The sequence below is a fragment of the Meriones unguiculatus genome, chromosome 15 (assembly GCF_030254825.1).
Source record: "Meriones unguiculatus strain TT.TT164.6M chromosome 15, Bangor_MerUng_6.1, whole genome shotgun sequence".
Lineage (NCBI taxonomy): Eukaryota > Metazoa > Chordata > Mammalia > Rodentia > Muridae > Meriones > Meriones unguiculatus.
The window spans coordinates 73,429,820-73,450,903 of NC_083362.1; the positions used below are offsets into that span (position 1 = coordinate 73,429,820).

Below are 21,084 nucleotides of genomic sequence, written 5' to 3' on the forward strand. Positions count from 1 at the left end.
ATATCTGTTGAGTCAGTGGCTTCTCTCCAGAGGGAAGCCTCAGCCTGGCCAGCATGGCAGAGTGACACAGATGCAGACAGACAGAATGCAGGACTTCCCAAGGGGCTTGCCCAGTGAAGAGTGGGTACAGCCCCAGGGCATGTGAAAAAAGGAGGTGGCAGCAATGGGTCATCACGTGGGAGGAATTCTCTGAGCCCTAGCTAGACTCATGGTCATGCACATAGCGCCTACACCTGGGGTCTTGCCCTCACCTTACCTTTTCTTGAATTTGAGCACAGTGTCCCAAAAAACTGTAGTCCATGCTTTTTGGAGAATTCCATCCTTATCAGGATTCTAGTCTGGCATGAATTGCCAGAGACCTGATCACAAACCTCAGAATGCAGTGAAGACCCAGATTAATGTTCACTCAGGTCCCTTAACAGAGTGCAGGGTCTTGCAGCCCTCAGCATTCAGAACAGAACTTGAGGTGGAGCCACATTCCCCAGCAGTCTCTTGATCCCATTTTAGGAGATCAGCTTATGGGGGGTGGGGTGGAATATTTTCAGAACCTACTCCATGTCGGTGACTAGGCTGGTGTTTTCCCAAGGTGCTTTACAGAGCATCAACTTCGTTCCATGGAGTGCTCACAAGATTCTCAAGAGACCTTACAGAAGAATCAGATCCTCAGATCTTGACTTTGAGATCTTTAGCATGCTCATGATTGTCAGCAGTCAGCTAATTCAAATCCCTGATTCTTATATTCCTGGCACCATGAGTCATGGCAAAGGGATATCCTCTTTGGTTTGGTTAAACTTGTTTTGAAGTGCTCTATATGCTGTGATTCATTGACTGCTGCTTGTGAATTGGAGGAGAGACTTTAGAAAGCTACTAAATAAGGTCTTTACATAGCAGGGTGGTTATGTGGGAGATCAGGGCATACGGTGATATTCAGAGCTTAATAGCAACCTACTGACAGTCTAAGGTGGTGAAAGGAATGAATGTCCAGCACCTTGGTTGGTGAATTGTAGGAAAGCAAGAGATGAACTTTTATGTCCTGGTGGGGAGGCACATCATGTCATGGGAGTTTTATTGGCATGACAAGCAAAGCATAAGTTTTTGTAGGCTGAGGTAGGCAAAAGGGCAGGGCATTGTAAACAGCCAAGGGAGATTTTGTAATGATTAATTTAAGAGCACTGAATTACCCAAAGACTTGCAGTGATAGGCAGCCTGGTGATAAGGTTAACATACTTACACAGAAATACAGTGTGTGGAAAGCCCACTGCTGTGAGCCTCTGGGGAGATGGATCTTCCAGGACTCTTGGGGCTGCTGCTCCTGCTGTGTGTCCTGCCCTGGGCTGAAGGTGCGAAGGTTCTGGTGTTTCCCATGGAGGGCAGCCACTGGCTGAGCATGAGGGATGTCACCAGGGAGCTCCATGCCCGAGGCCACCAGACTGTGGTCCTGGCTCCAGAGGTGACTTTGCACATCAAAGAAGAAAACTTCTTCACCCTGAAAACCTATCCTTTTCCATATACCATGGAAGATTATCAGCAAAAAATACTGGCCAACTCTAAGATGGCCTTTGAAATAAAACATTTCGTCAAGTTGTTTTTTGAAAGTATAGAAGCTATGAAAAACTTTTCAGAACTCTATGCAAACTCTTGTGCAGGTCTATTGCACAATGAGGACCTTATCCAGCAACTGAATTCCAGCTCCTTTGATGTAGTCTTAATGGACCCCATTTTCCCTTGTGGGGCAGTGCTGGCCAAGTACCTACAGATTCCTGCTGTGTTTTTTCTGCGCTCCATACCCTGTGACATAGACTACGAGGCCACGCAATGTCCAAACCCTTCCTCGTACATCCCGAGGCTGCTCACAAGGCATTCTGACCACATGAGCTTCCTGCAAAGGGTCAAGAACATGCTGTATCCTTGGACCTTGAAGTACATTTGTCATATCTCATTTGCTCCCTATGAAAGCCTTGCCTCGGAGCTCTTGAAGAAAGAAGTGTCCTTAGTTGAAGTTCTCAGCTATGCATCCGTGTGGCTTTTCCGAGGGGACTTTGTGTTCGACTACCCCAGGCCCATCATGCCCAACATGGTCTTCATTGGGGGCATAAACTGTGCCAACAGGAAGCCACTCTCTCAGGTCTGTATTCTGCCTTTATCTCAAGAATTTTCCAGAAATTTAAAAAAATTCATCTACTCATCTTTCCAAAGGTATCTCTCTTTTCCTAAGAGGCTTTGGTTAAATTGACCTAGTAAAGGGTCCACAGTGCTACACTCCACGTTTTCAGACACCACTGTCAGGACTAAAGGTAGGGTGAGGGGAGAAGGACCAAGGAACTGTAGTGGGATTCTATGTCCATGTATCCAGACATGGTTTTTCTATTGACAAGTATCCTGATCAGTGCAGGAGCCAAGAAATTGAGCTGTGGCCTGATCCACCAAGGGGTGTGTTTCTTTCAGATTTTGTTTTGAAGGTTAAATGAATCAGCAAATTGCAATTGTTGATGTGGTAGTTTATCTTTCAGGGATGAGATAGGTGTGTATTCACAGGAAACTTGAGCACTCGGGATCTGGAAGCTGATGAGTAGTTCATAGGGTCTACGGGACCAGCCACATATCAAATGCTCAGCAGTCTGTGTAACTGAGCAGCTACTGTATGACTGCAGCTCTTCTTCAATATAATAAAATTGCATGTTTCCAATTTGGTATGTAGAGAACTAGAAGAAAAAGAGAAGTCTACCGTAACAAGCCTTTTTATCATAGGTTAGAGGTGAATAATAAGTTGTACATTTAGTCCTGGAGCCACTGGCTACTTCCCAGTCTAGTCAGCTTGTCAGGCAGTAATTGAAACTACACTAAAAGGGTTTAATGGAGAGCTAAAAGAAGTTAAATGAATATGTATCTAATGAGAAAACCTATGAGTTGGGTTTATGGATATATGTCAGTAATCCTAGCACTTCAAAAGATGAGGTAGGATTATGAGTGTTAGATCTGGGATACATAGTGAGACCCTGAAAGGGAAGAAGGAAGATGAAGAGAGAAAGGACGATGGAGAGTGCAGGAGAAAGAATGGCTGAAGATGATAAGGGTGAGTTGGGGAGAGAGAGAGAACTGATGAGAATGTGGAATTTGAAATTCTAGAAATGGAAGCTAATACAGATGACTTCCTAAAATTTGTTTGGAGCCTGTGGCATAAAATCAAAGTGAAGGTGGCTACTTGAAAACAGTATAGTTTCTTCCAAATGCTTTCAGCTATGTTGACTAAGCTAAACCCCAAATAGATGTATATGAACCTCTCATCACCGTGACTGGCTGTTTGAATTCTTGTTCCTGTTTTAGGTGGAGCAGGGCCTCCTAGTCTTCCGGGTCTTGCAGTGTATTGCTGGTGCATTCTGGCAATGCTTCCAGGGACTCCATAAGGGGATGTCCTTAAGTGGATTTGCATGCTTTAAAAAAGTTAAGTGATTTGCGCTTGTGTGTATGACTACAGGTACTCATGTGGAAGTCAAGAACAACTTCAACTTCTGGTTGTTGGTTTTCTCCTTCCACCACAGGTTCCAGGGATCAAAGTCAAGTTGTCAGGCTTGTCAGAAATGTGCTCTTATATGCAGATCTCCTGGTTAATTCAAGAGGCTCCTCTTTGCACAGGACATGCCTTTTAACCACTATGACAAACCTTCCCTAAAAGATGACCTTTGCACAGGCATGTCTTCAGAAGTGTTTTGAGACAGAGCAATTTTTGAAGACATTTTCAAGCTTGACAGTTCATTAAACACTGCTTTACAGTTGGGCCTGGTGGCACATGCCGTGAATCCCTGTACTTGGGAAGCAGAAAAATAGATTTCTGTGAGTTCAAGGTCAACCTGACCTACATAATAAGTTCCAGTCCAGACAGAAACTTTCCATTTACACCAGTACTAATCCAGGATAGATGAACATTGATTCTTATGTTTGCTCTCAACTGTTAAAACTAGCCAGAGCTCAAGGTCTGTGACCGCTGAGTGACCTTGCCATGCCAGGCTTTGCCTACTATGGACTCTCTGCTGACAGTCTTTTATCCACTGTGTAGTTTCAGACCCACTCATTGTATCCCACCCATGGTGATTTCCACATTTAACCATCACAGAACTGTACATGTTCCTCGATATCCCCCAAACCTTGATACCTTCTACCAGTTCAGAGAGCAACCCACACCAAAAACCTACTCAGGGACTTGTCTATTTTTGTGCGCGCGCGCACGTGTGACTGTGTGTTTTAGTGTGCCAGCATGTGTGCATACGCACATGGAGGTCCAAGGCTGACGTCAGGAATCATCCTGTTACTCTTCTACCTTATCTGGAGTCTCTCAAAAGGAAAAAAAATCCAGAGCTTACAATATGGCTCATTTTGCTAGCCAGCTTTTTCCGGAGATCCCACGTCTCGGCCTCCTAAGGACTATCACACACACCAGACCTTCTTGTACATTTCTGGGGATGCTTGTCTAGGAAGCACTCAAACCCCTAGGCCATCTCCCTAACCCTCAGTGACTGTCTTTATTTGATCACTAGGATGGAGAAAGCATTTTTGTATTTCAAAGTCTGGTGGTTGGTTTGATTTGGGAACTTGTTTAGAAAGCAGCTGCTGCAGTACTGCAGTGACTATTTTATTGACATGATTTCTAAAGACTCTGTGTGCCCTGGGGACAGTATTGAATCTCGTGTTTCTGCTGTGTATCGTATATATGCCACTGCATGAGGTTACACTTTTGGGGTAGTAAGGCTATCCAATATATTTTCATGTAGTCTTATTTATGGTAATATTAGTGCTACGTGTCCCATGACCTCTTGGTAGAGAATTACAAAGTATGGCATCTTAAACCTATTCAGATCCCTTTTGCTTCCATATCTTATCAAGTCTTCACAGACTAATTGGAACGAGGTAGAATATTCTGTATTGTACTCTCTCTACAGGCAACCATCTTCTGAAAGCACCCAACTGTGCTAACAGAATGGACTCTCTTACTTATATACATATCTGCATATATATTATATATGGCAATCGAAAAGCTTGTTTGTCCTGAAAAAAGCACATTTCACTTCCAGCATCTTCCACTGTTGTAGAACAATTTTAGGGCTGAGCACTACCCAGCTCACTACACACTGAGACCTTGACTGACAAAGGCAACCCTAAACCTTCAGAGAGCATGATCCTTGACAACCCTCCCTTTGGCCCACTGAAATGGATTTCAGATTTTTAGCCCACAAAAGTTGGGAAGGATAAATGTGATATACACTGCCACACTCATGGTAATTCACTGCAGCAGTGACATACAGTTCCCTTTCTTCAACTTAACTGCTTTTAAAAACCTAGTTTCAACCTTTAAACAGCGGTGAACTGTTCCCATATCAGCATCATTTTAGGTAAACTAAAAGCTATTTTCTTTTTTTTTAAATTTAAACTAAAGACTCAGTCTATACATATCTTCCACCACAGAGTGCATGTGGGGAAGAGGAGCTACGTGGCCCACAGAAAGCTCTCTGGGCCGAATTTTCAACAAAATGGACATTGTGCAGTTTAGGTGCTGCGAACAGTGTCTCCTAGCACTAGGACATAACGGTGCTCTGCCTCAGGATTAAGTTTAATAAGTGCCAACGGGATACAGATATTTACAACAGGTATAACGACCAAGAGTGATCCTATCCCTGTCGTCCCAACAATAACAGGAGGCCCCGGCGTGAACTGCATATAATGTCTTGAATACAGTTGTTCTGAAAGTAGAGTTCCCTTGAAAACGCGTTTAGACAAAAAAAGCCCTGATCGGCCTTAAAACGCACTTCATGTCTTTACTGAGTATTGATGCGAAGTAACTGCTCTTTGCCATTAATTATCAGGGACTTTAACTCTCCATCTTCTTCCACTTCCACCCTTTCTTGGCCATTCTCAACGATTCTCTTGGTGGTGATTTTTTTGCCATTGATTATTTTGGTGGAGGTTGACACCGACTTGTAGTTGCCTGCCGCCCCACCCCCACAGGACATGGCGAAAGAAGAAAGGCTCGAGTTTCCCGGAGAACCGAAGGCTGTGAATCCGGTATCTAACGAAGTGAAGCTACCCCCAAACCCTGGGAAGTCGGTGAAGGAGGCAGAGAAGGGCACGGCTCCTCGGCTTCTGCTTCCCCGGGAGCTCCTCTGATCCCCAAAGAAGTTCTCCAGCGGGTCTCCGAAGAAGTCGAAGGAGAAGGGGTCGCGGCCCCCGAAGAACTCCCTGAAGACCTCGGCGGGGTCTCGGAAGGAGAAGACGTACTGGAAGGCGTCCTGGAACGGGCTGCCCGCCGCGCCGCCGCCGCCCACCTCGCCCACCTCGCCGCAGCGGTCGTACACCTCGCGCTTGCGGGCGTCCGACAGGACCTCGTAGGCCTGCGCCACCTGCTTGAACCGCCTCTCCGCCTCCTCCTTGTGCTCGGGGTTCTTGTCCGGGTGCCACTTTAGCGCTAGCTTGCGGTACGCCTTGCGGATGGCCTCAGCTGAGGCCTGCCGCGGCACGCCCAGGACCTCGTAGTAGTCCACCATGGCGGCTGGCCGGCCCGCGGCCTCGGCGCTGCAGCGCGGCTGGCAGCTGCTGAGCACCCGCCTACCGGCCGGCGCCGCATGCCCTTGTGACGCAGGCGCCGCTCATTGGTGGGGGCGGGCGGCGCCTCGGCCTATCAGAATGGAGGGCTCCGGGAGATGGTTCTGCTCCCAGTGACGCTTAGTGATGCTTAAGGCTGGAGCGGAGTGCAGCGGTCTTGGTGAATGGCCTTTCGGTCGGGGACGAAGAACGGCAGGGGAGAGGGCCTGTGACTCTGGCTGCCATAGAAAAGTACCACTTCACCCTTTCCTCCTCCTCCCACTCCGCCAACTTCTCTTCCCCTTCTCTCCTCCCACGTCCCTTTCCCTTTCTTTCTGGGCCCTCCTTCCTTGTTTTCTCCTCTTCCTCCTCCCTACCTCTCCGTTTTCTCCTCTTCTCCTACCATTGCTCGCCCTTTTCTTCCCAGCTGTGTACCTCACGCTAGCCAGGAACTTGCAGTGATGCCTCGCCGCCTCAGCATTGTGGGTGTGCTTCACAAAGCTGGCTTTTTAAAAATGAGTTTTTGTGCTGCGTCCAAGCCAGCTTCCCAAGAGGACAGGAAGGTTGGCAGGAGTGGGTTTCATCTGCCCCTGGTCTGAAGGACAGTGGTTTGTGAAGGACTGATGTTCTAAAACAGTTTGGGGTCAGGACTCATTCAGGTCACATGAGAAATACTGCAATGAAAAAAAAAAACAGCAACCCATATCTATTAGTTGCATACTAACATACATTGTGTTCTTAAGAGAAAAAAAAACTTTTCAAAACAAAACTCAGAAAGGTGTTTATATTTATATTCTTCAAATCACTCCAGCATCCGGCTTAATAGAGCTGGATTCTTATGCCTCTGCATTCAATCTACTGTGGTTTCACAAAAAACTCCCCCATATACTTCCGAGAAAATAAGATCTTAAAAAAGTCAGTATCCTGTTGATGGAAATAGTTTTGACTTTGTAAAGTTCCCCTGAAAGACCCTTGTTGGATACTCAGGTTCCCTAGCTAATAACTGGAGAGCCATTTTTGTTCAGAACAAAATCAATTGGAACTTGTGGGCTGTTTAGTGGTGCTGCAGGTGAAATGTTCTTATTTGTTCTACTATTGTATCATGACTAAGGCTTTCCTTCTGACCTTTCTTGACACTTGTGTTTATCTCCATTTCCTGTGGTATTTTTTTTTGAACACTGTATTACCTTATTTTATCAGCTGTGAGCCAATAGACATCTATAAAGGTTATTTAGTTCTAAAGGGAAATGGTTAACCAATGAGCTTTTAAAGATTCTGTCACAAAGGGCGCTAGGTCGAACCAGGAGTGCTAGTGCACCAGAACAGTCACTTGAATTTAGGTCACACGCAGTGACTGAACTTGAACCTCTAGGCCTGGCACTTGGTACACATTAAGTAAACAGTAATAAAAATCCTGATTAGGAGGAAATGGCTCCTCTAATTAGTCAAATCAAATCTGACTAATCAGAGGAGCAAGAGAGGAAGCATAATCTACAAGAAGTGACCCAGGGTCTAAGGAAGAGTGAGGCTAAAGGAGTTGAGTTTTTTTTTTTTTTTGTTTGTTTGTTTGTTTTTGTTTTTTGTAGGCCCTATGAAGCTGTTGACCATAGTATCAGAAGCAGTGGTGGTATAGGCTAACACAGCGGGGAAACTGACAGAGAAAGCTGGAGGGACAGCCTAGGAGCTGAAGCTCTGAAATAAGACATGGCAGCTGGGTCTGAGAGATTAAGCACTTGGCTTAAATATTGGGCCCATCATAAAAGCAGATGGCATCTGTACAAAACAGTAACTGAATATATAGCTATGGAAGTGGCCCCAGGGTTGAGACAATGATCCTAAAGCTGAAAGTCTGCCTATGAGGAATGTACCCACTTATGCTCAGTCTAGCGCATGGACAGCTGTGCAAGCTTCTAGATGATGAAAGGCGGGTCAGAGAAAAATGCTGCAAAGATTGGAGGAAAACTGCCTTTTTCCTCTAGGGAGTCCTTAGCTAATCCACAGGAGGATGGAGAGCTAGTGTGTTCTGTTCAGTATCAACCTCCATTCTTACCCCATCACAGGAGCTAGGTGTCCCAGAGATACATATATTAACTTCTGGCTCCAGCTTCAAAAGAAACCCCTCCGATGGGCTTTTCAAAGATACCACGTTCTTCAAGGGCCTCCATTGATGCTCTGCTTTGTGTCTCAGCCACCAAAGTAAGTCTTGCTGTGCCCTGTAATTGTTCAGTTTGTTTCTCTGACCACTGGATCCCTCCTAAAAGGCAGTGGCCATTGGCTATTTGGGCTTTGGCTATGGTACCTAGCACAGCACCCAGCATAGTGGAATGCACATGTTCTGTACACACTGGTACAGGGAGGGATTAGCCTTGCATTTGACATGTGTTCAGTCTGCTCATGTTCTAGGGCAGAGCTGTCATTGGATTGCTTTGAAGTGGCTCTCCTTCTGGTCATAAGAAATATAGATTGTTTTGCATTTAGATCAGTCAACAGTATTCCCTGGCCAAGGGTAGGGTTAGAGCCCCAAACATTATGGTCCACATTGGCTGCGAAAAGCCCTGATGTAGCACACTGTCTGCTTTGCATGAGGCCCTAGGTTCTATCTCCAGCACCTTGTAAATAAATAAAAAAAAAAGTTCAAGGTTCTGGGTGATAACAGGAACAAAGTTGCAAAAGCATTATACTGTTTACAGGCTCTTTGCTCCATATAAGCTGCAGGCAAATTCCTACAAAATGGGCCTTCCAGGATTACTAATACTCAAGCTTAACTTGGATTGTATGCTTTGGAATTTCAGTTAAAGGCACTGCAAAAAACAAAGACATTGCTTCATCTTTTTCTGCTTAACAAGAATTAAGAATGATGGAGTAATTGAGTGTGGGGAAGGATTTCAGAGTTCAGAGTGCATGTGTGTATGGAGTGTGTGTGTCTCCCTTGGAAAAAAAAAGTGAAACTGGAATCCTGTTGAGGAAGTGTAAAGGCACAGGAAAAGGGTTCTTTAACTGCCAGAATGCGAGGGGCCCTGTCCATTGTGCTCTCTAGGACACCAAAGCTTCAAAGTGAGTTGTTTCTCCTTGGTGTTCCCAGCACTGCCCCATACAGGCAGGACCAGTACAGTGGTCAAAACTGGGATCTGGGCTTTCTCCCTGAGACTGTTTAGGACATCAGCGGATCCCCAGAAAGAGTACAAGTCTGAGTTCTGCTCACACTCTGATTGCCACTTTGGGAGGCATCCCTGATCAGCAGCTCTTCCCTTACTCTCCAAGGGCCACAGATGGTGCTGTTTGAACACCTTCTTGGGCTCAAAGTCCCGCTTCTGCCTTTTCTTCATTCATCATGGTGGAGCCATGGCCCAAGGATCACAACTTCCCATTCAATGTCTAGGTGGAAATTTCCACTGGGGACTTTTCTGGGTACTACTGGAGACTGAAAGTTGTTAAGAGCGAAGGTGTTGGGCACCAGCACCCAGGGCCTGTCTCTTAGCTCTGACAAGGACTCTGGCAAATGTGTTTGCTTCTGTCAGCTTCAGTCTGTTTGTAAACTGAGGGAAATACCATGTGCTTCTGTGAGGTGGCTCTACAGGATAAGATGTGTCGCAGAGGGGTCAGCTTGACAGTGCTTGGCACATAGTTCACACCTGACTTTATTGCCTTCAATTCAATCATCAGAATTTCTCCTTGATCTCAGGCCAGTGTGATGAACATGACTATACTAGCTGGTGTTTTGATTTTCTATTCGGAATGTATTTTCTCACTGTCTCTCTTGAGGGAATGCAGTTCTGCTCTTGGAGAGGATTTCTGCCCACAGACTCATGCGCCTTTGCTTCTTGGTCATTCTGTACCCCGGCCTGGTTCCGTTCATTTGTACTGTCAAGGGGCCTAGTTTATCAGCTTGAACCTTGAGTCTCTCTCTCTTGGTAGACCTGAGTCCTGGAAAGGCAGGACACTCCACTGTGCTGGTCTCAGCTGCAGTCTTGAGACCCAGCACTGTACTAGCTTCACTAAGGATGAAGTGAAAACAGTGACCGAGGCTGAGGAGACAGCTCAGTCAGTAAAGTGCTCTGCAAACATAAGGACCTGAATTCAAGCCCCAGAATCCACATGAAAATGCTGGAAGCACTTAGGCATGCTTGTAATCCCAACACTGGGGAACTAGAGAAAGGAAAATTTCTTAGCTTGGTTGATTCCTTCCTACAAGCTAAACTGGTAGGCTCCACTCCAATTAAAGAGCCTGCCTCAAACAACAAATGTATGGACTCTGAGAAACACACCCAAGGTTACCCTTTGGCCTTATACCACACACACACATTTTAAAATGGTGGGAGTGGTGAGGAGGAGCCCTGAGTGAATGACGGAGAGAGCTTCAATGGGCAAAAGCGGATTTGGTCACAATGCTATTTTCTTTCCAAAAGACTTTCTGAGTAACTTTCAGCTATTTGGAAGTTATTCTTGGGAAGGTTTAATGCTTTGGCACTTCCTGGCCCGTTTTCCTCTCTGTTAATCCTTTTTGACCTATGAAAATGCTAATTTAATGAGTGCAAATTGGCCAGAGAGGGTTGGCTCACTATATCCATTCAAAAATGTGATTCGAGGAAGGAATTGCCGTCAGTTCAACTGCTGTTATTTATTAAGGAACTGAGTAAAGCTCCACCCTCTTTGTCTTGAAAAGCAAACGTTCTGTGGTCTTTGTCAGTTGATTGACAGCATTAGTCATAAGGCACAATCAAACATTAACTGGACACACAAATTGCTTCTCATGAGCCATGAGCAAGCCTGAGTAGACCCGTGGCGGCGGAGGCGGAGGAGGTACCATGACTGTGCTGTGCTGGAGATCACATTTGCTTCTGCTCTTGCTGTGCCTTCAGCTGTGTGTGTTCGGTCCCTCAGGGTCCCACGCTGGGAAGCTGCTGCTGTTCCCTATGGATGGCAGCCACTGGCTGAGCATGCTTGGAGTTATTCAGCAGCTCCAGCAGAAGGGGCATGAGGTAGTGGTCATAGCGCCTGAAGCCTCAGTGTACATAAAAGAAGGACCGTTTTACACTTTAAAGAAGTACCCTGTGCCATTTCAAGTTGAAAACGTGACAGCTTCTTTTGCAGAACTTGGGCACAGTGCCTTTGATCAGGATCCTTTTCTGCGGCGTGTGGTCAAAACATACGAGAGAGTCAAAAGGCAATCTGCTATGCTCCTGTCCGGCTGCTCCTACCTGCTGCACAATGCCGAGTTCATGGCCTCTCTGGAAGAAAGCCACTTTGATGCTCTACTGACAGACCCTTTCCTTCCTTGTGGCTCCATTGTGGCCCAGTTCCTGGCTCTGCCTTCTGTATACTTCTTGAATACATTGCCATGTGGCCTGGATTTGGAAGCGACCCAATGCCCCGCTCCTCTGTCCTATGTGCCCATAGGTCTGTCTTTAAACTCAGATCGCATGAATTTCCTGGAGCGAGTGAGGAACATGCTCTTTGCTTTGTCACAGAACTTTCTATGCAATGTGGTTTATTCTCCCTATGCATCACTTGCCTCGGAAATCTTACAGAAAGAGGTGACTATCAAGGACCTTCTGAGCCCTGCATCTATCTGGCTGATGAGATATGACTTTGTGAAAGATTACCCCAAGCCGATCATGCCTAACATGGTTATTATTGGTGGGATAAACTGTCTTCAGAAAAAGCCTGTATCCCAGGTGTGTATTTGAGTGGGGTCTTTCCATGCCTGTATTCTTTGGGGAAGGAGCTTCCCATAGGTATGTGCTGAGCTCAGTGAGCATGCTGGGGTGTTTTCAAGTGCTCTGTTTTTATTTCTAACTCCTGTGTTGCCCAGTCTTGAATTTGTCTTTGGCATCCTCTTCTGACTTACCACTTTGTATATGGCATTTTGGGAAAACATATTTTGGCATTTTTTTTTCCTGAGAAATTCAGTTTAATGCAACCAGCATTAACTGTTGGAAGACCCACCACATTTGGGATACTTTTCAGAGAACAGAGCTGTGTGCTTACCCTAGATTGGAACTAGTGCTCTTGATTCAGGCCCTGGTAGCTCAAGTCTGAATCAATAGTTTTTTATAGGTCCTGACAGGAGACACTACCTTTATGGTCCTCGTTAAAGTTCTAATATCTAGATAACCTAACAGGAAGTTCAGTCCTGCAGCCTTCCTCTTCTTCCAGTAGGGCAAGGTGTCATCTCTCTGTCTGAGCAAGAGACAATATTGGTGAAAGAGAGCAATTCAGAGACCACAGTCGTATGTGTTGGATTTGAAGTAAACAGCCAACAGGAGGCCAGAGATGTAAAGATACTGAGGGAAGAGACAAAGCATAGAGGAAGGCAGACTCCAAGTACTTGTGCTTGGCTCAAGGGAAAGGCTTCCGACAGGTAGTCCAAATGGATTCTGATGTTTTGTTCAGAGCTTAGAACTAACCATGCAGCATTCAGTAGAATGTAGCAGATATTTAAAGGTCTCATCAGCTTAGGGGTGGGGGTGGAGGTGGGGAGTACCCCCAGAGAGAGAAGGCCTTTCTTTTGAATACTTTATCATGTTTAGAAAGAAACACGTCAGAGAGCAAAGATTATTTGCAGTTAATATGTTGCCTCACTGTTTGGTTGTCCCAAAGACGGTGATGTGGCAAATTTTGGTCATATTGCGCCAAGTAGAGAGGACTAACCTTTATTGACTCCACAAAAGTTGATAGAGTCATTGACCATCCTGCCTCTGTGGCTCTGTACACAAACTTGTGTGTCAGTTAAGCCTTAGTTAAATCCTGCTGTTTATGACCCTGCAGATCTGATTTTGTGCTAATCAAATACTACTGGCTGCTGAGTAGGTGTGGGAGGGCATACAGGATGGGGGAAACTAGATTGTACTCTTTCTAGATAGGGTTACATGTATCTTGAAGGAGCAAAAGTTCTAGAATGTAGGTGAGCTATGTGCTATCTAGAGGTAGAAGGAAAGCAAAGGGCGCTAGGGTGGGAGCTGCCTGTCACCAGGAAACACATGCATAGGGAAGAAAGGCTTCAGAGCAACCGAGCCCAGGATGCTCTTGACACAGATCAAAATCCAGGCCAGTGACGGAAAAGTCTGGTCTGGCCTCTCTGATTCTTTAGATGGTCCCAGTGTGTGGGATCAAGGTGCTACTGCTCTGATGATCCAGGGAACTGCAGGGTCCCTCAGTTGGGTGGGGAGAGGGCTGTTCCTGTGGGAAGGCTACCCGGTGTAGGATCCTGATTTGTTCAGGACAGAGCTTGGTAGAAGTCTCTCTGTATCTTTCATGTAGAGGGATCGGGATATGGTTTGCCCAGGAATATTTCGAGTTCAGTAATAAAAGTATCACGTTCCAAGCAGCTCCTCAGCTGAAACCTGTCACATCACACCATCACCTCAATGTGCTTCATATTCTTTGACCTCTTACATCACATCATCACATTTGTGGTCTCCAGGTTCTTTGGAAACATCTGAGTCCATCTGAGAGATTTTTGGTGCTTAGTTGGCTTGTCAACAACGTACGGTGTGGGAGAATTGCCGTACCTCTGAGTGTCTGTTTCCTGTATGGGGCCACGGGTGGGAGTACGTATGTGGATGTGTGTCATTGTTCATGGGCGCGCATTTAAGTGCATGCACCCTTATGTATGGACCTCTGCTTCTCTTACGGGAAATCAGTGCATTACCTGGATTCTGAATCTCCAGGGAACCCCACAGATGGCCCTGTAAGCAGCAAATCCTCCTGAATTGGCAGGGGACAAGGAGACAGAGTCGCCGTGACGACTTTGTGCTCGTTACATCCACCACTTCACTGACTTCCGTAAGAGGAAAGTATGTAATCGCAGCCTGTTGTGCTCAGCTGCCATGGAATGTGAGAAGCAAGAGATGAATTGGAGATTTCTTTTCCTGCTCTAGGAGTTCGAAGCCTACATCAATGCCTCTGGAGAGCATGGCATTGTGGTTTTCTCCTTGGGATCCATGGTCTCTGAAATTCCACAGAAGAAAGCCATGGAAATCGCTGAGGCTTTAGGCAGGATTCCCCAGACGGTAAGAGTTCTTCATGACTCCTTCATATCTGTTTTCATGAGAATGTTAACTCCAGACATAGGGGTCTAAGTGCAGAAGTTTGGCCTTTGGAAATCCTTTGCCATTCCACAATTTGTTGTTGTTGTTATTATATTTCACAATCTTATTCAGGTACATGGTCTTCCGCACTCACATTTGTCATTTTCTCTAGGAAACTCCAAAGTATTAGGGAGAATTTGGTTAAAATAAGCAGAATAGTGTTTTTTCATATCAATAAAGAATGTTTCTCCAAAAAGATTTTATTTTGTTTGTCCTTATTTTGATAGTTTTGCATCCACTTACTTTTTTAAGAAAGTTCCCCTTTGCAGTGGAGCAAAGTGAAGAAATCTTTAGTGCCTGCGTTGGTGGTTTTTACTCTGCCTCAGCAAGCTTCAGCATCAAGTTACTGTGTTGCATTTCAGCTCCAGGGCCCTTTTATACACAAACCTCCCACCATGCAGAGGCCATAGGTGTTCTCACTCATGAGATTAGCCTTTCTAGCTAGTATAGAGATTTTTTTTTTGTCACAATGCTCTTTTATTAAACCATGTGCTTTTTGTCCCTGTAAGGTCCTATGGCGCTACACTGGAACTAGACCATCGAATCTTGCAAAGAACACAATACTTGTCAAATGGCTACCCCAAAATGATCTGCTTGGTAAGTGGGCAGCCTCTGACATCTAGGTCAAACCAGAGCTAAATTAAGAAAAACGACAGGCATAGATGCTCTAAATGATTGTGCAGCTTGATTGTGGCCAGTACACATAACATACATCACCCCCTACCCTGAGTGTCAACAAAGGTCACATGTAGATAACAGTCCTTGGGGTGTTTTCAGAATCTAGACATCATCAGGCTGGAGAACTCAGTATCCCTGTCTGTTGTGCTTCTCAGCTCATCCAAAGGCTCGTGCATTCATCACCCACTCTGGTTCCCATGGAGTTTATGAAGGAATATGCAATGGCGTGCCAATGGTGATGATGCCCTTGTTTGGTGATCAGATGGACAACGCCAAGCGCATGGAAACTCGAGGAGCTGGGGTGATGCTGAATGTCCTTGAAATGACTGCTGATGATTTGGAAAATGCCCTAAAAACCGTCATCAATGACAAGAGGTAAGTAACAAACAAGGGAAACAAAACAAAACAAGCATTACTTGCAGCATTTACAGTTAAGATAAGAGCACAACAACTAATATATAAATATCTAGATGAATCTAGATAATGTGGGGAGTCATTTCTACTTGTAAAATGACTTTATATTTTATTGTAGAATTCGTTAAAAATGTTAGTGTTCCTCTATTAAAAACCTTAGATTAAAAATAATGTCACCATAGTAAGCATCTCATTTCTAAAATCCAAAGTAATGTCTCATCAAAGGATCTGTAGGCACGGTGCTGGAGAGATGGCTTCGTGGGTAAGAGTACTTGCTGTGTAAGACTGAGGACTGAGTTCAACCCCAAGCACTTATGTGAAAGACCAGGCCTCAGCACAGTGGAAGGCAGAGGTGGGAGAATTGCCAGTGCTTACTAGACACCGGCCTAGATCCAGACCTAGTGAGAAACTATCTCAAAGAAACGAGGTGAAGAGTGAGCGAGCAGAACGTTGTCTTACGGCTTTTGAGTGAATGCGTAAGTGCATGTATGTGCACGCACCCCACCCCACCCCCAGCCATACACCCCACACACCCACGTTGTCTCTTGAAATTTAGTGTATCGATGCCAAGGTTACTGGAACTATTTTGCTTTAAAATGATGCGAAGACCGACATGTGACAGATGCTTGTCTTCTCAGCACTTCGGTGACAGACAGGTGGATTGCTACCAGTTCAAAAAGATTTCAAGGCTAAATAGCCAGTTCTAGGCCAGCTGGGGCTACATAGCAAGAAGCTGTCTTAAGATGAAACCAACCAAACAAACACAAACACGCAACAGTATAACCCGGGACAACTATTTGTAAGGTGGGAGGTAGAGCTATGGCTCAGCAGTTAAGAGCACTTGCTGTTCTTCGCAGACCCTCAGTTTGTTTCCCAGCTCTGGGGAATCCAGTGCTCCCTTTTGGCCTCCATGGGCACTTCACTCATGTGCATGCACACATAGAGAGACACGTACATATTAACACAATAAAAAATAAGAATAAAATCTTAAAAGTAAGAGCACAAAGTTTGAGAAGAAGAGAGGATGGCCAGTGGTAGATGTAACCCAGCAACAGTGTGTGGCATGTTTATGAGAATGTGTGTAAAAAGAATTTCAGGCACATTGCCTGTCTGTTTTCTGTTGCAATAACAGAATGCCCAGAATCCATGATTTATGAAGGGTTAAAGTTTATTTGGCTCACAGTTCTAGAAGTTGTTGAGAAGCCCACAGTGGGGCAGCTATATCCATGAAGGCTCTTATGCTGCCTCCTCACATGGTAGAAACCTGGAGGTTCAAAGGATGCGCATATGCAAGAGAGGAAACACAAGTGACATCATTGCCTGATCTCAGCCTGCTCTCCCAGTGACAGATTCTAGCTCTGGGACAAAGGCCACCACCTCTCTCAGTGGCTTCTCACCACCTAAAGGTCCCATCACCTCTCTGTACCTTCACATTGGGGATCAAAATTCCCACCTGTGAGCCTATGGGCAACATATTCAAACACATTCTTTAATACATAGTTGATTCCTCTTCAACTTCATCTTACCATAAAGGTAAGGTATAATATAATTGCCTACAAAGACATCACTAAAAAGCAAAAAAACAGGAAACTAGGTTTAAATATTTATACGTTTTTTTTTTTTTTTTTTGCTTTTGCTCTTTTCTTCCTCCCCTCTTCCCTCTTTCCTCCCTCTCTTTCTCCACTCCACCGTCTATCTCTCCTTCTCCTTTTTAGATGTAAAGAATAGGTGGGGTGGTGTTCTTTTCTGGTTTTAATAAAAACGTGCTTCTCTGCTTCACTGGAGCCAAGTTTAAGGGGCTACTGTCTGTTACATGGGTATTCCGCATACTAACAACTGCTTTGTGTTCAGCTACAAGGAGAACATCATGCGCCTCTCCAGCCTTCACAAGGACCGCCCTATAGAGCCCCTGGACCTGGCTGTGTTCTGGGTGGAGTTTGTGATGAGGCACAAGGGGGCGCCACACCTTCGTCCAGCTGCCCATGACCTCACCTGGTACCAGTACCACTCCTTGGATGTGATTGGCTTCCTCCTGGCCATTGTGTTGACAGTGGTCTTCATTGTCTTTAAATGTTGTGCCTTTGGCTTTCGGAAATGCTTTGGGGGAAAGGGGCGAGTTAAGAAATCACACAAATCCAAGACCCACTGAGAAGCAGGTGGGAAGTGAAGGGGAAGTGTCGGTCTCTTATCCAATCTGTTTGAAACTTGAAAACAGAATCAGTGTTAAATTCATTTTGTTTTTATTGGGGAAATAATTTGCCATACATTATACACCCAGAACAATTTAAAAAAAAAATAAAAATTATCTAATTGCTGGCCACACCAATCAGGGAAGGTACTAGAATATGTGACCTGGTCCTCCAGTATCTTCAGTCTCAGGACAACACTTGCCGCGTGTTGCCAACAGAAAGTTTAGCACTCTGCCTGCAATGACAGCCACACAGTTTCCCCTCTCGCTTCAGCTGATGGCTTCCTCACCTGGAGTCTCAGGCTTCCTCACTGTGCTCATGCGTTGTGGATGGCACAGCCTGTGTAGCTAGGGGGAAAAGATAAGGCTGTGACACTGATTGTCATGAGTCTGAGATGATGACCATTGCTTGTGAGAAGCGGGTCTGGATTTGATGAAAACCAGAATATAGTCTTCAGCAAGTACACTTCTGTATTGTTTCCCAAGCCAAGCACTTATTAATAAATTAATATAAATTAAATTCGTCTTCTTCTCTTCATTGGTGTTATATTTATTTGTTGTCAAAGCGTACCCTCTAGAAGAGATTCACACATACACACAAAGAATCACCTGTAATTACATTGCTCGTTAAGAACCACGATTGCTGCCGCAGTTTTGATTCTGAATCTTCCAAAGGTGTGTATGATGGTGGCTTGATCCTCAGCCTAAGGCACCGCTAGTAAGTTGTGCAACCGTTAAGAGAGGGTCCAGTGGGAAGAAGTTTGGTCTTTGGGGGTGTTCCTTTGAAGGGGATGTTGGGTTACAAACTCTCTCTTTCTCCCTCTGTTCCCTTGCTGTCATGAAACAAGCTTCGGGGACACCATCCCTGAGTGTTCTCCCAAAGCAGCATGGCCACATGACCAGAGATGGAAACTTTTGTAGCTATCCTAAAATAAACCTTTGCTCATGAGTTGCTACATATTAGGGATTTGTGACAGTAACAGAAAGCTTGTTGACATGGTTATTGTTTTGAAAAAATACACATAAAACATTGCAGATACACCAGATATTTTGTGACATTCTGTGTTGTTCAATTTTGCAGTGGTATAATGAAATGCCCGAGACAAGTAACTTACACAGAGAAAAGGGTTGTTTAGTTTACAGGCTTAGTTTTGTGAGGGCGGCAGCAGGTGGCATGTGATAGCATGAACACGCGCAAGAACAAACTAGGAATTTTTACTTGCACTAGGAAGAGAGAACGGAGTCTACGGTATCACAGTAATCTCTGAGGAAAATCCCCCAATGACCTAAGGACTCCCTAATAGGCCCTACCTGCGAAAGGTTCCCTGCTTCAGAGCTGCACACTCTGGGACCAAGCCCTTGTCATATGGCCCTTTGGAGGCATTCCATATTCAAGCCGTATAACCTAACCCTGGCTCCAAAAGTTCGTGTCCACTTTACAATTGAAAAATGGATTAATGCCAGGCCTTAATCTCAAGAGGCAGAGGCAGACAGATCCTTGAGTTGGAGTTCATTCTGGTCCACAAAGCAAGTTCCAAGACAGCCAGGGCTACACAGAGAAGCCCTGTCTCAAGAAACAAAGCAAAAATTGATGACAATGACAACAAAAGCAACATGACAATGATGATGATAGATTGATTTTATGTCCAAAGCCAGTCCCAAAGTCTACTGTTGTAGCACAGGTTGGCAGCCCAAGGTCTCATCAAGACTCATTACAGTTATGAGCCTCTGTAAAAGAGACAACCGAACAAAAACCTAAATAAAACCAAATACCAAATCACATACAAAATTGGTAAAGGCCATACATTAAGTAAACATCCCCTATTCTGAAAGGGAGTCATGGAGAAATAAAAAGAGGCATCATCCCCAAAACAAGAAAAGAGGAAACATCCAACACCAAAGATCTTTGTCTGGTATCATGGGCACTCTATGGTGGGGTTGCAGGCTCCCAAAGGGCATGGTCATTTTCACTTTGGTGGCTTTGGAGGTTGTATCCCATGTGTCTGCATTCTCAAAGTGTTTTTCACACTTACTGGATCTTTCTCTCACTGGTGTGGCAGGCTGATAACATCTCTTCCTTCCTTGGGTCTTTATTATGGCTTTGGCTTTTCTTCCTCAGCACCACTATTTATCACTGCATTGGGTGTTCCAATCTGGCTGGACAGCTCTGCCTGGTTTTCCAGGCTTTGAGATCTGGTTGAAACCTCCATGACCCCATAACTTGGAATCTATGAAACTGCAAAACCACATCCGATGGATGACATTTGGGTCTTTTGCTAGCAAATTGGAATGAAGGCTGGATGGACGCTGAGAAGTGAAGCCTGAGTAGCCATGGAAACATAAAGCCCCCTGGATCTCTCTCCTGGAACCATTCTTCCTAGAAAAAGCTTGAAACAGAGTCTGCCTGGCTTAAGCTTGCACAGGCCTCATGCATGCTGTCTTAGCTGCTTTGACTTTGTACGTGAAGCTTCCGTGCTATGTCCAGGAAACACTGTATTGTTGTAGTCGTCCATCTCTGACTCCTACGATCTTTTTGTTCCCCCTTCCACAAAAACCCCTGAGCTTTGGAGGGAAGGTGTATGATGTAGATGTCCTCTGTGTATCTGAGCTTCCTAAAGTCTGTTATCTGCTGCATCTTGACCAGTTGTGGGTCTGTGTGTTCACCATCATCTACTACAAAAAGAAGCTTATCTGCCGAGGGTTGAGAGATCCACTAATCTATGGGTAGAGCAGTGCATCATTGGGAACAAGTTTAATGCTTTGTGCATTTTGCATAGCCACAAGTAGGTTCACTCTTAGAACTATGACCTGTCTAGCCACAGGATCTTGGACTTGAATTAATGCCAGGTATAAATTTGAACTTATGGAGTGGATCTAAACTTCATTCAGGAAGTGCTTGGTTACCCCTATGGCATTCATGCCACCATTGTACCAGTGAGTACGTCTTACCTGGCTAGTCATTATTGTAGCGCATAGTGTTCATAGCTAAGGTAAGATTGGTGATTATTTTCTCTGGCCTTCCATCATTATGAAAATTATCCAGAAGGAGTGAAGCTTCTGAAATAGTTCTAGCTTGAGTTTTTTGTGTTCTGTGACTCAAGTATGTGGTGTATTCAACAACTGTGCCTTGCCATCAAATTCTGG

At 45.0% G+C, this 21,084-nt stretch overlaps 2 protein-coding genes across 9 annotated transcripts in view; one reads left to right on the forward strand and one right to left on the reverse strand.

Annotated features, from left to right (window-relative positions):
• The window catches only part of LOC110540486 (UDP-glucuronosyltransferase 1-6), a 104,577-nt gene extending 86,117 nt beyond the window's left edge, over nt 1-18,460 (forward strand). For 6 of the 8 annotated variants that reach the window (XM_060368812.1, XM_060368814.1, XM_060368816.1 and 3 more), the window contains 4 exons: nt 14,451-14,582; nt 15,170-15,257; nt 15,494-15,713; nt 17,604-18,460. In XM_060368812.1, the coding sequence (XP_060224795.1) occupies nt 14,451-14,582; nt 15,170-15,257; nt 15,494-15,713; nt 17,604-17,901 (738 nt within the window). In that variant the 3' untranslated portion in view covers nt 17,902-18,460. Of the gene's footprint in view, nt 1-241; nt 2,126-10,691; nt 12,246-14,450; nt 14,583-15,169; nt 15,258-15,493; nt 15,714-17,603 lie in introns of those variants that run through there. The other 2 variants (XM_021627256.2, XM_021627255.2) reach the window with 2 other exon arrangements.
• On the reverse strand, nt 4,397-6,616 carry LOC110540487 (dnaJ homolog subfamily B member 3). The gene has a single exon (XM_021627257.2). It carries the CDS (start codon nt 6,531-6,533, stop codon nt 5,808-5,810), a length of 726 nt encoding a protein of 241 aa, XP_021482932.1. The 5' UTR covers nt 6,534-6,616; the 3' UTR covers nt 4,397-5,807.
• Nucleotides 18,461-21,084: the final 2,624 nt, after the last annotated feature.

Excerpts from the sequence above, each read along its gene's own strand:
- LOC110540487 (XM_021627257.2), bottom strand. The coding sequence starts at position 6,533 with ATGGTGGACTACTACGAGGTCCTGGGCGTGCCGCGGCAGGCCTCAGCT.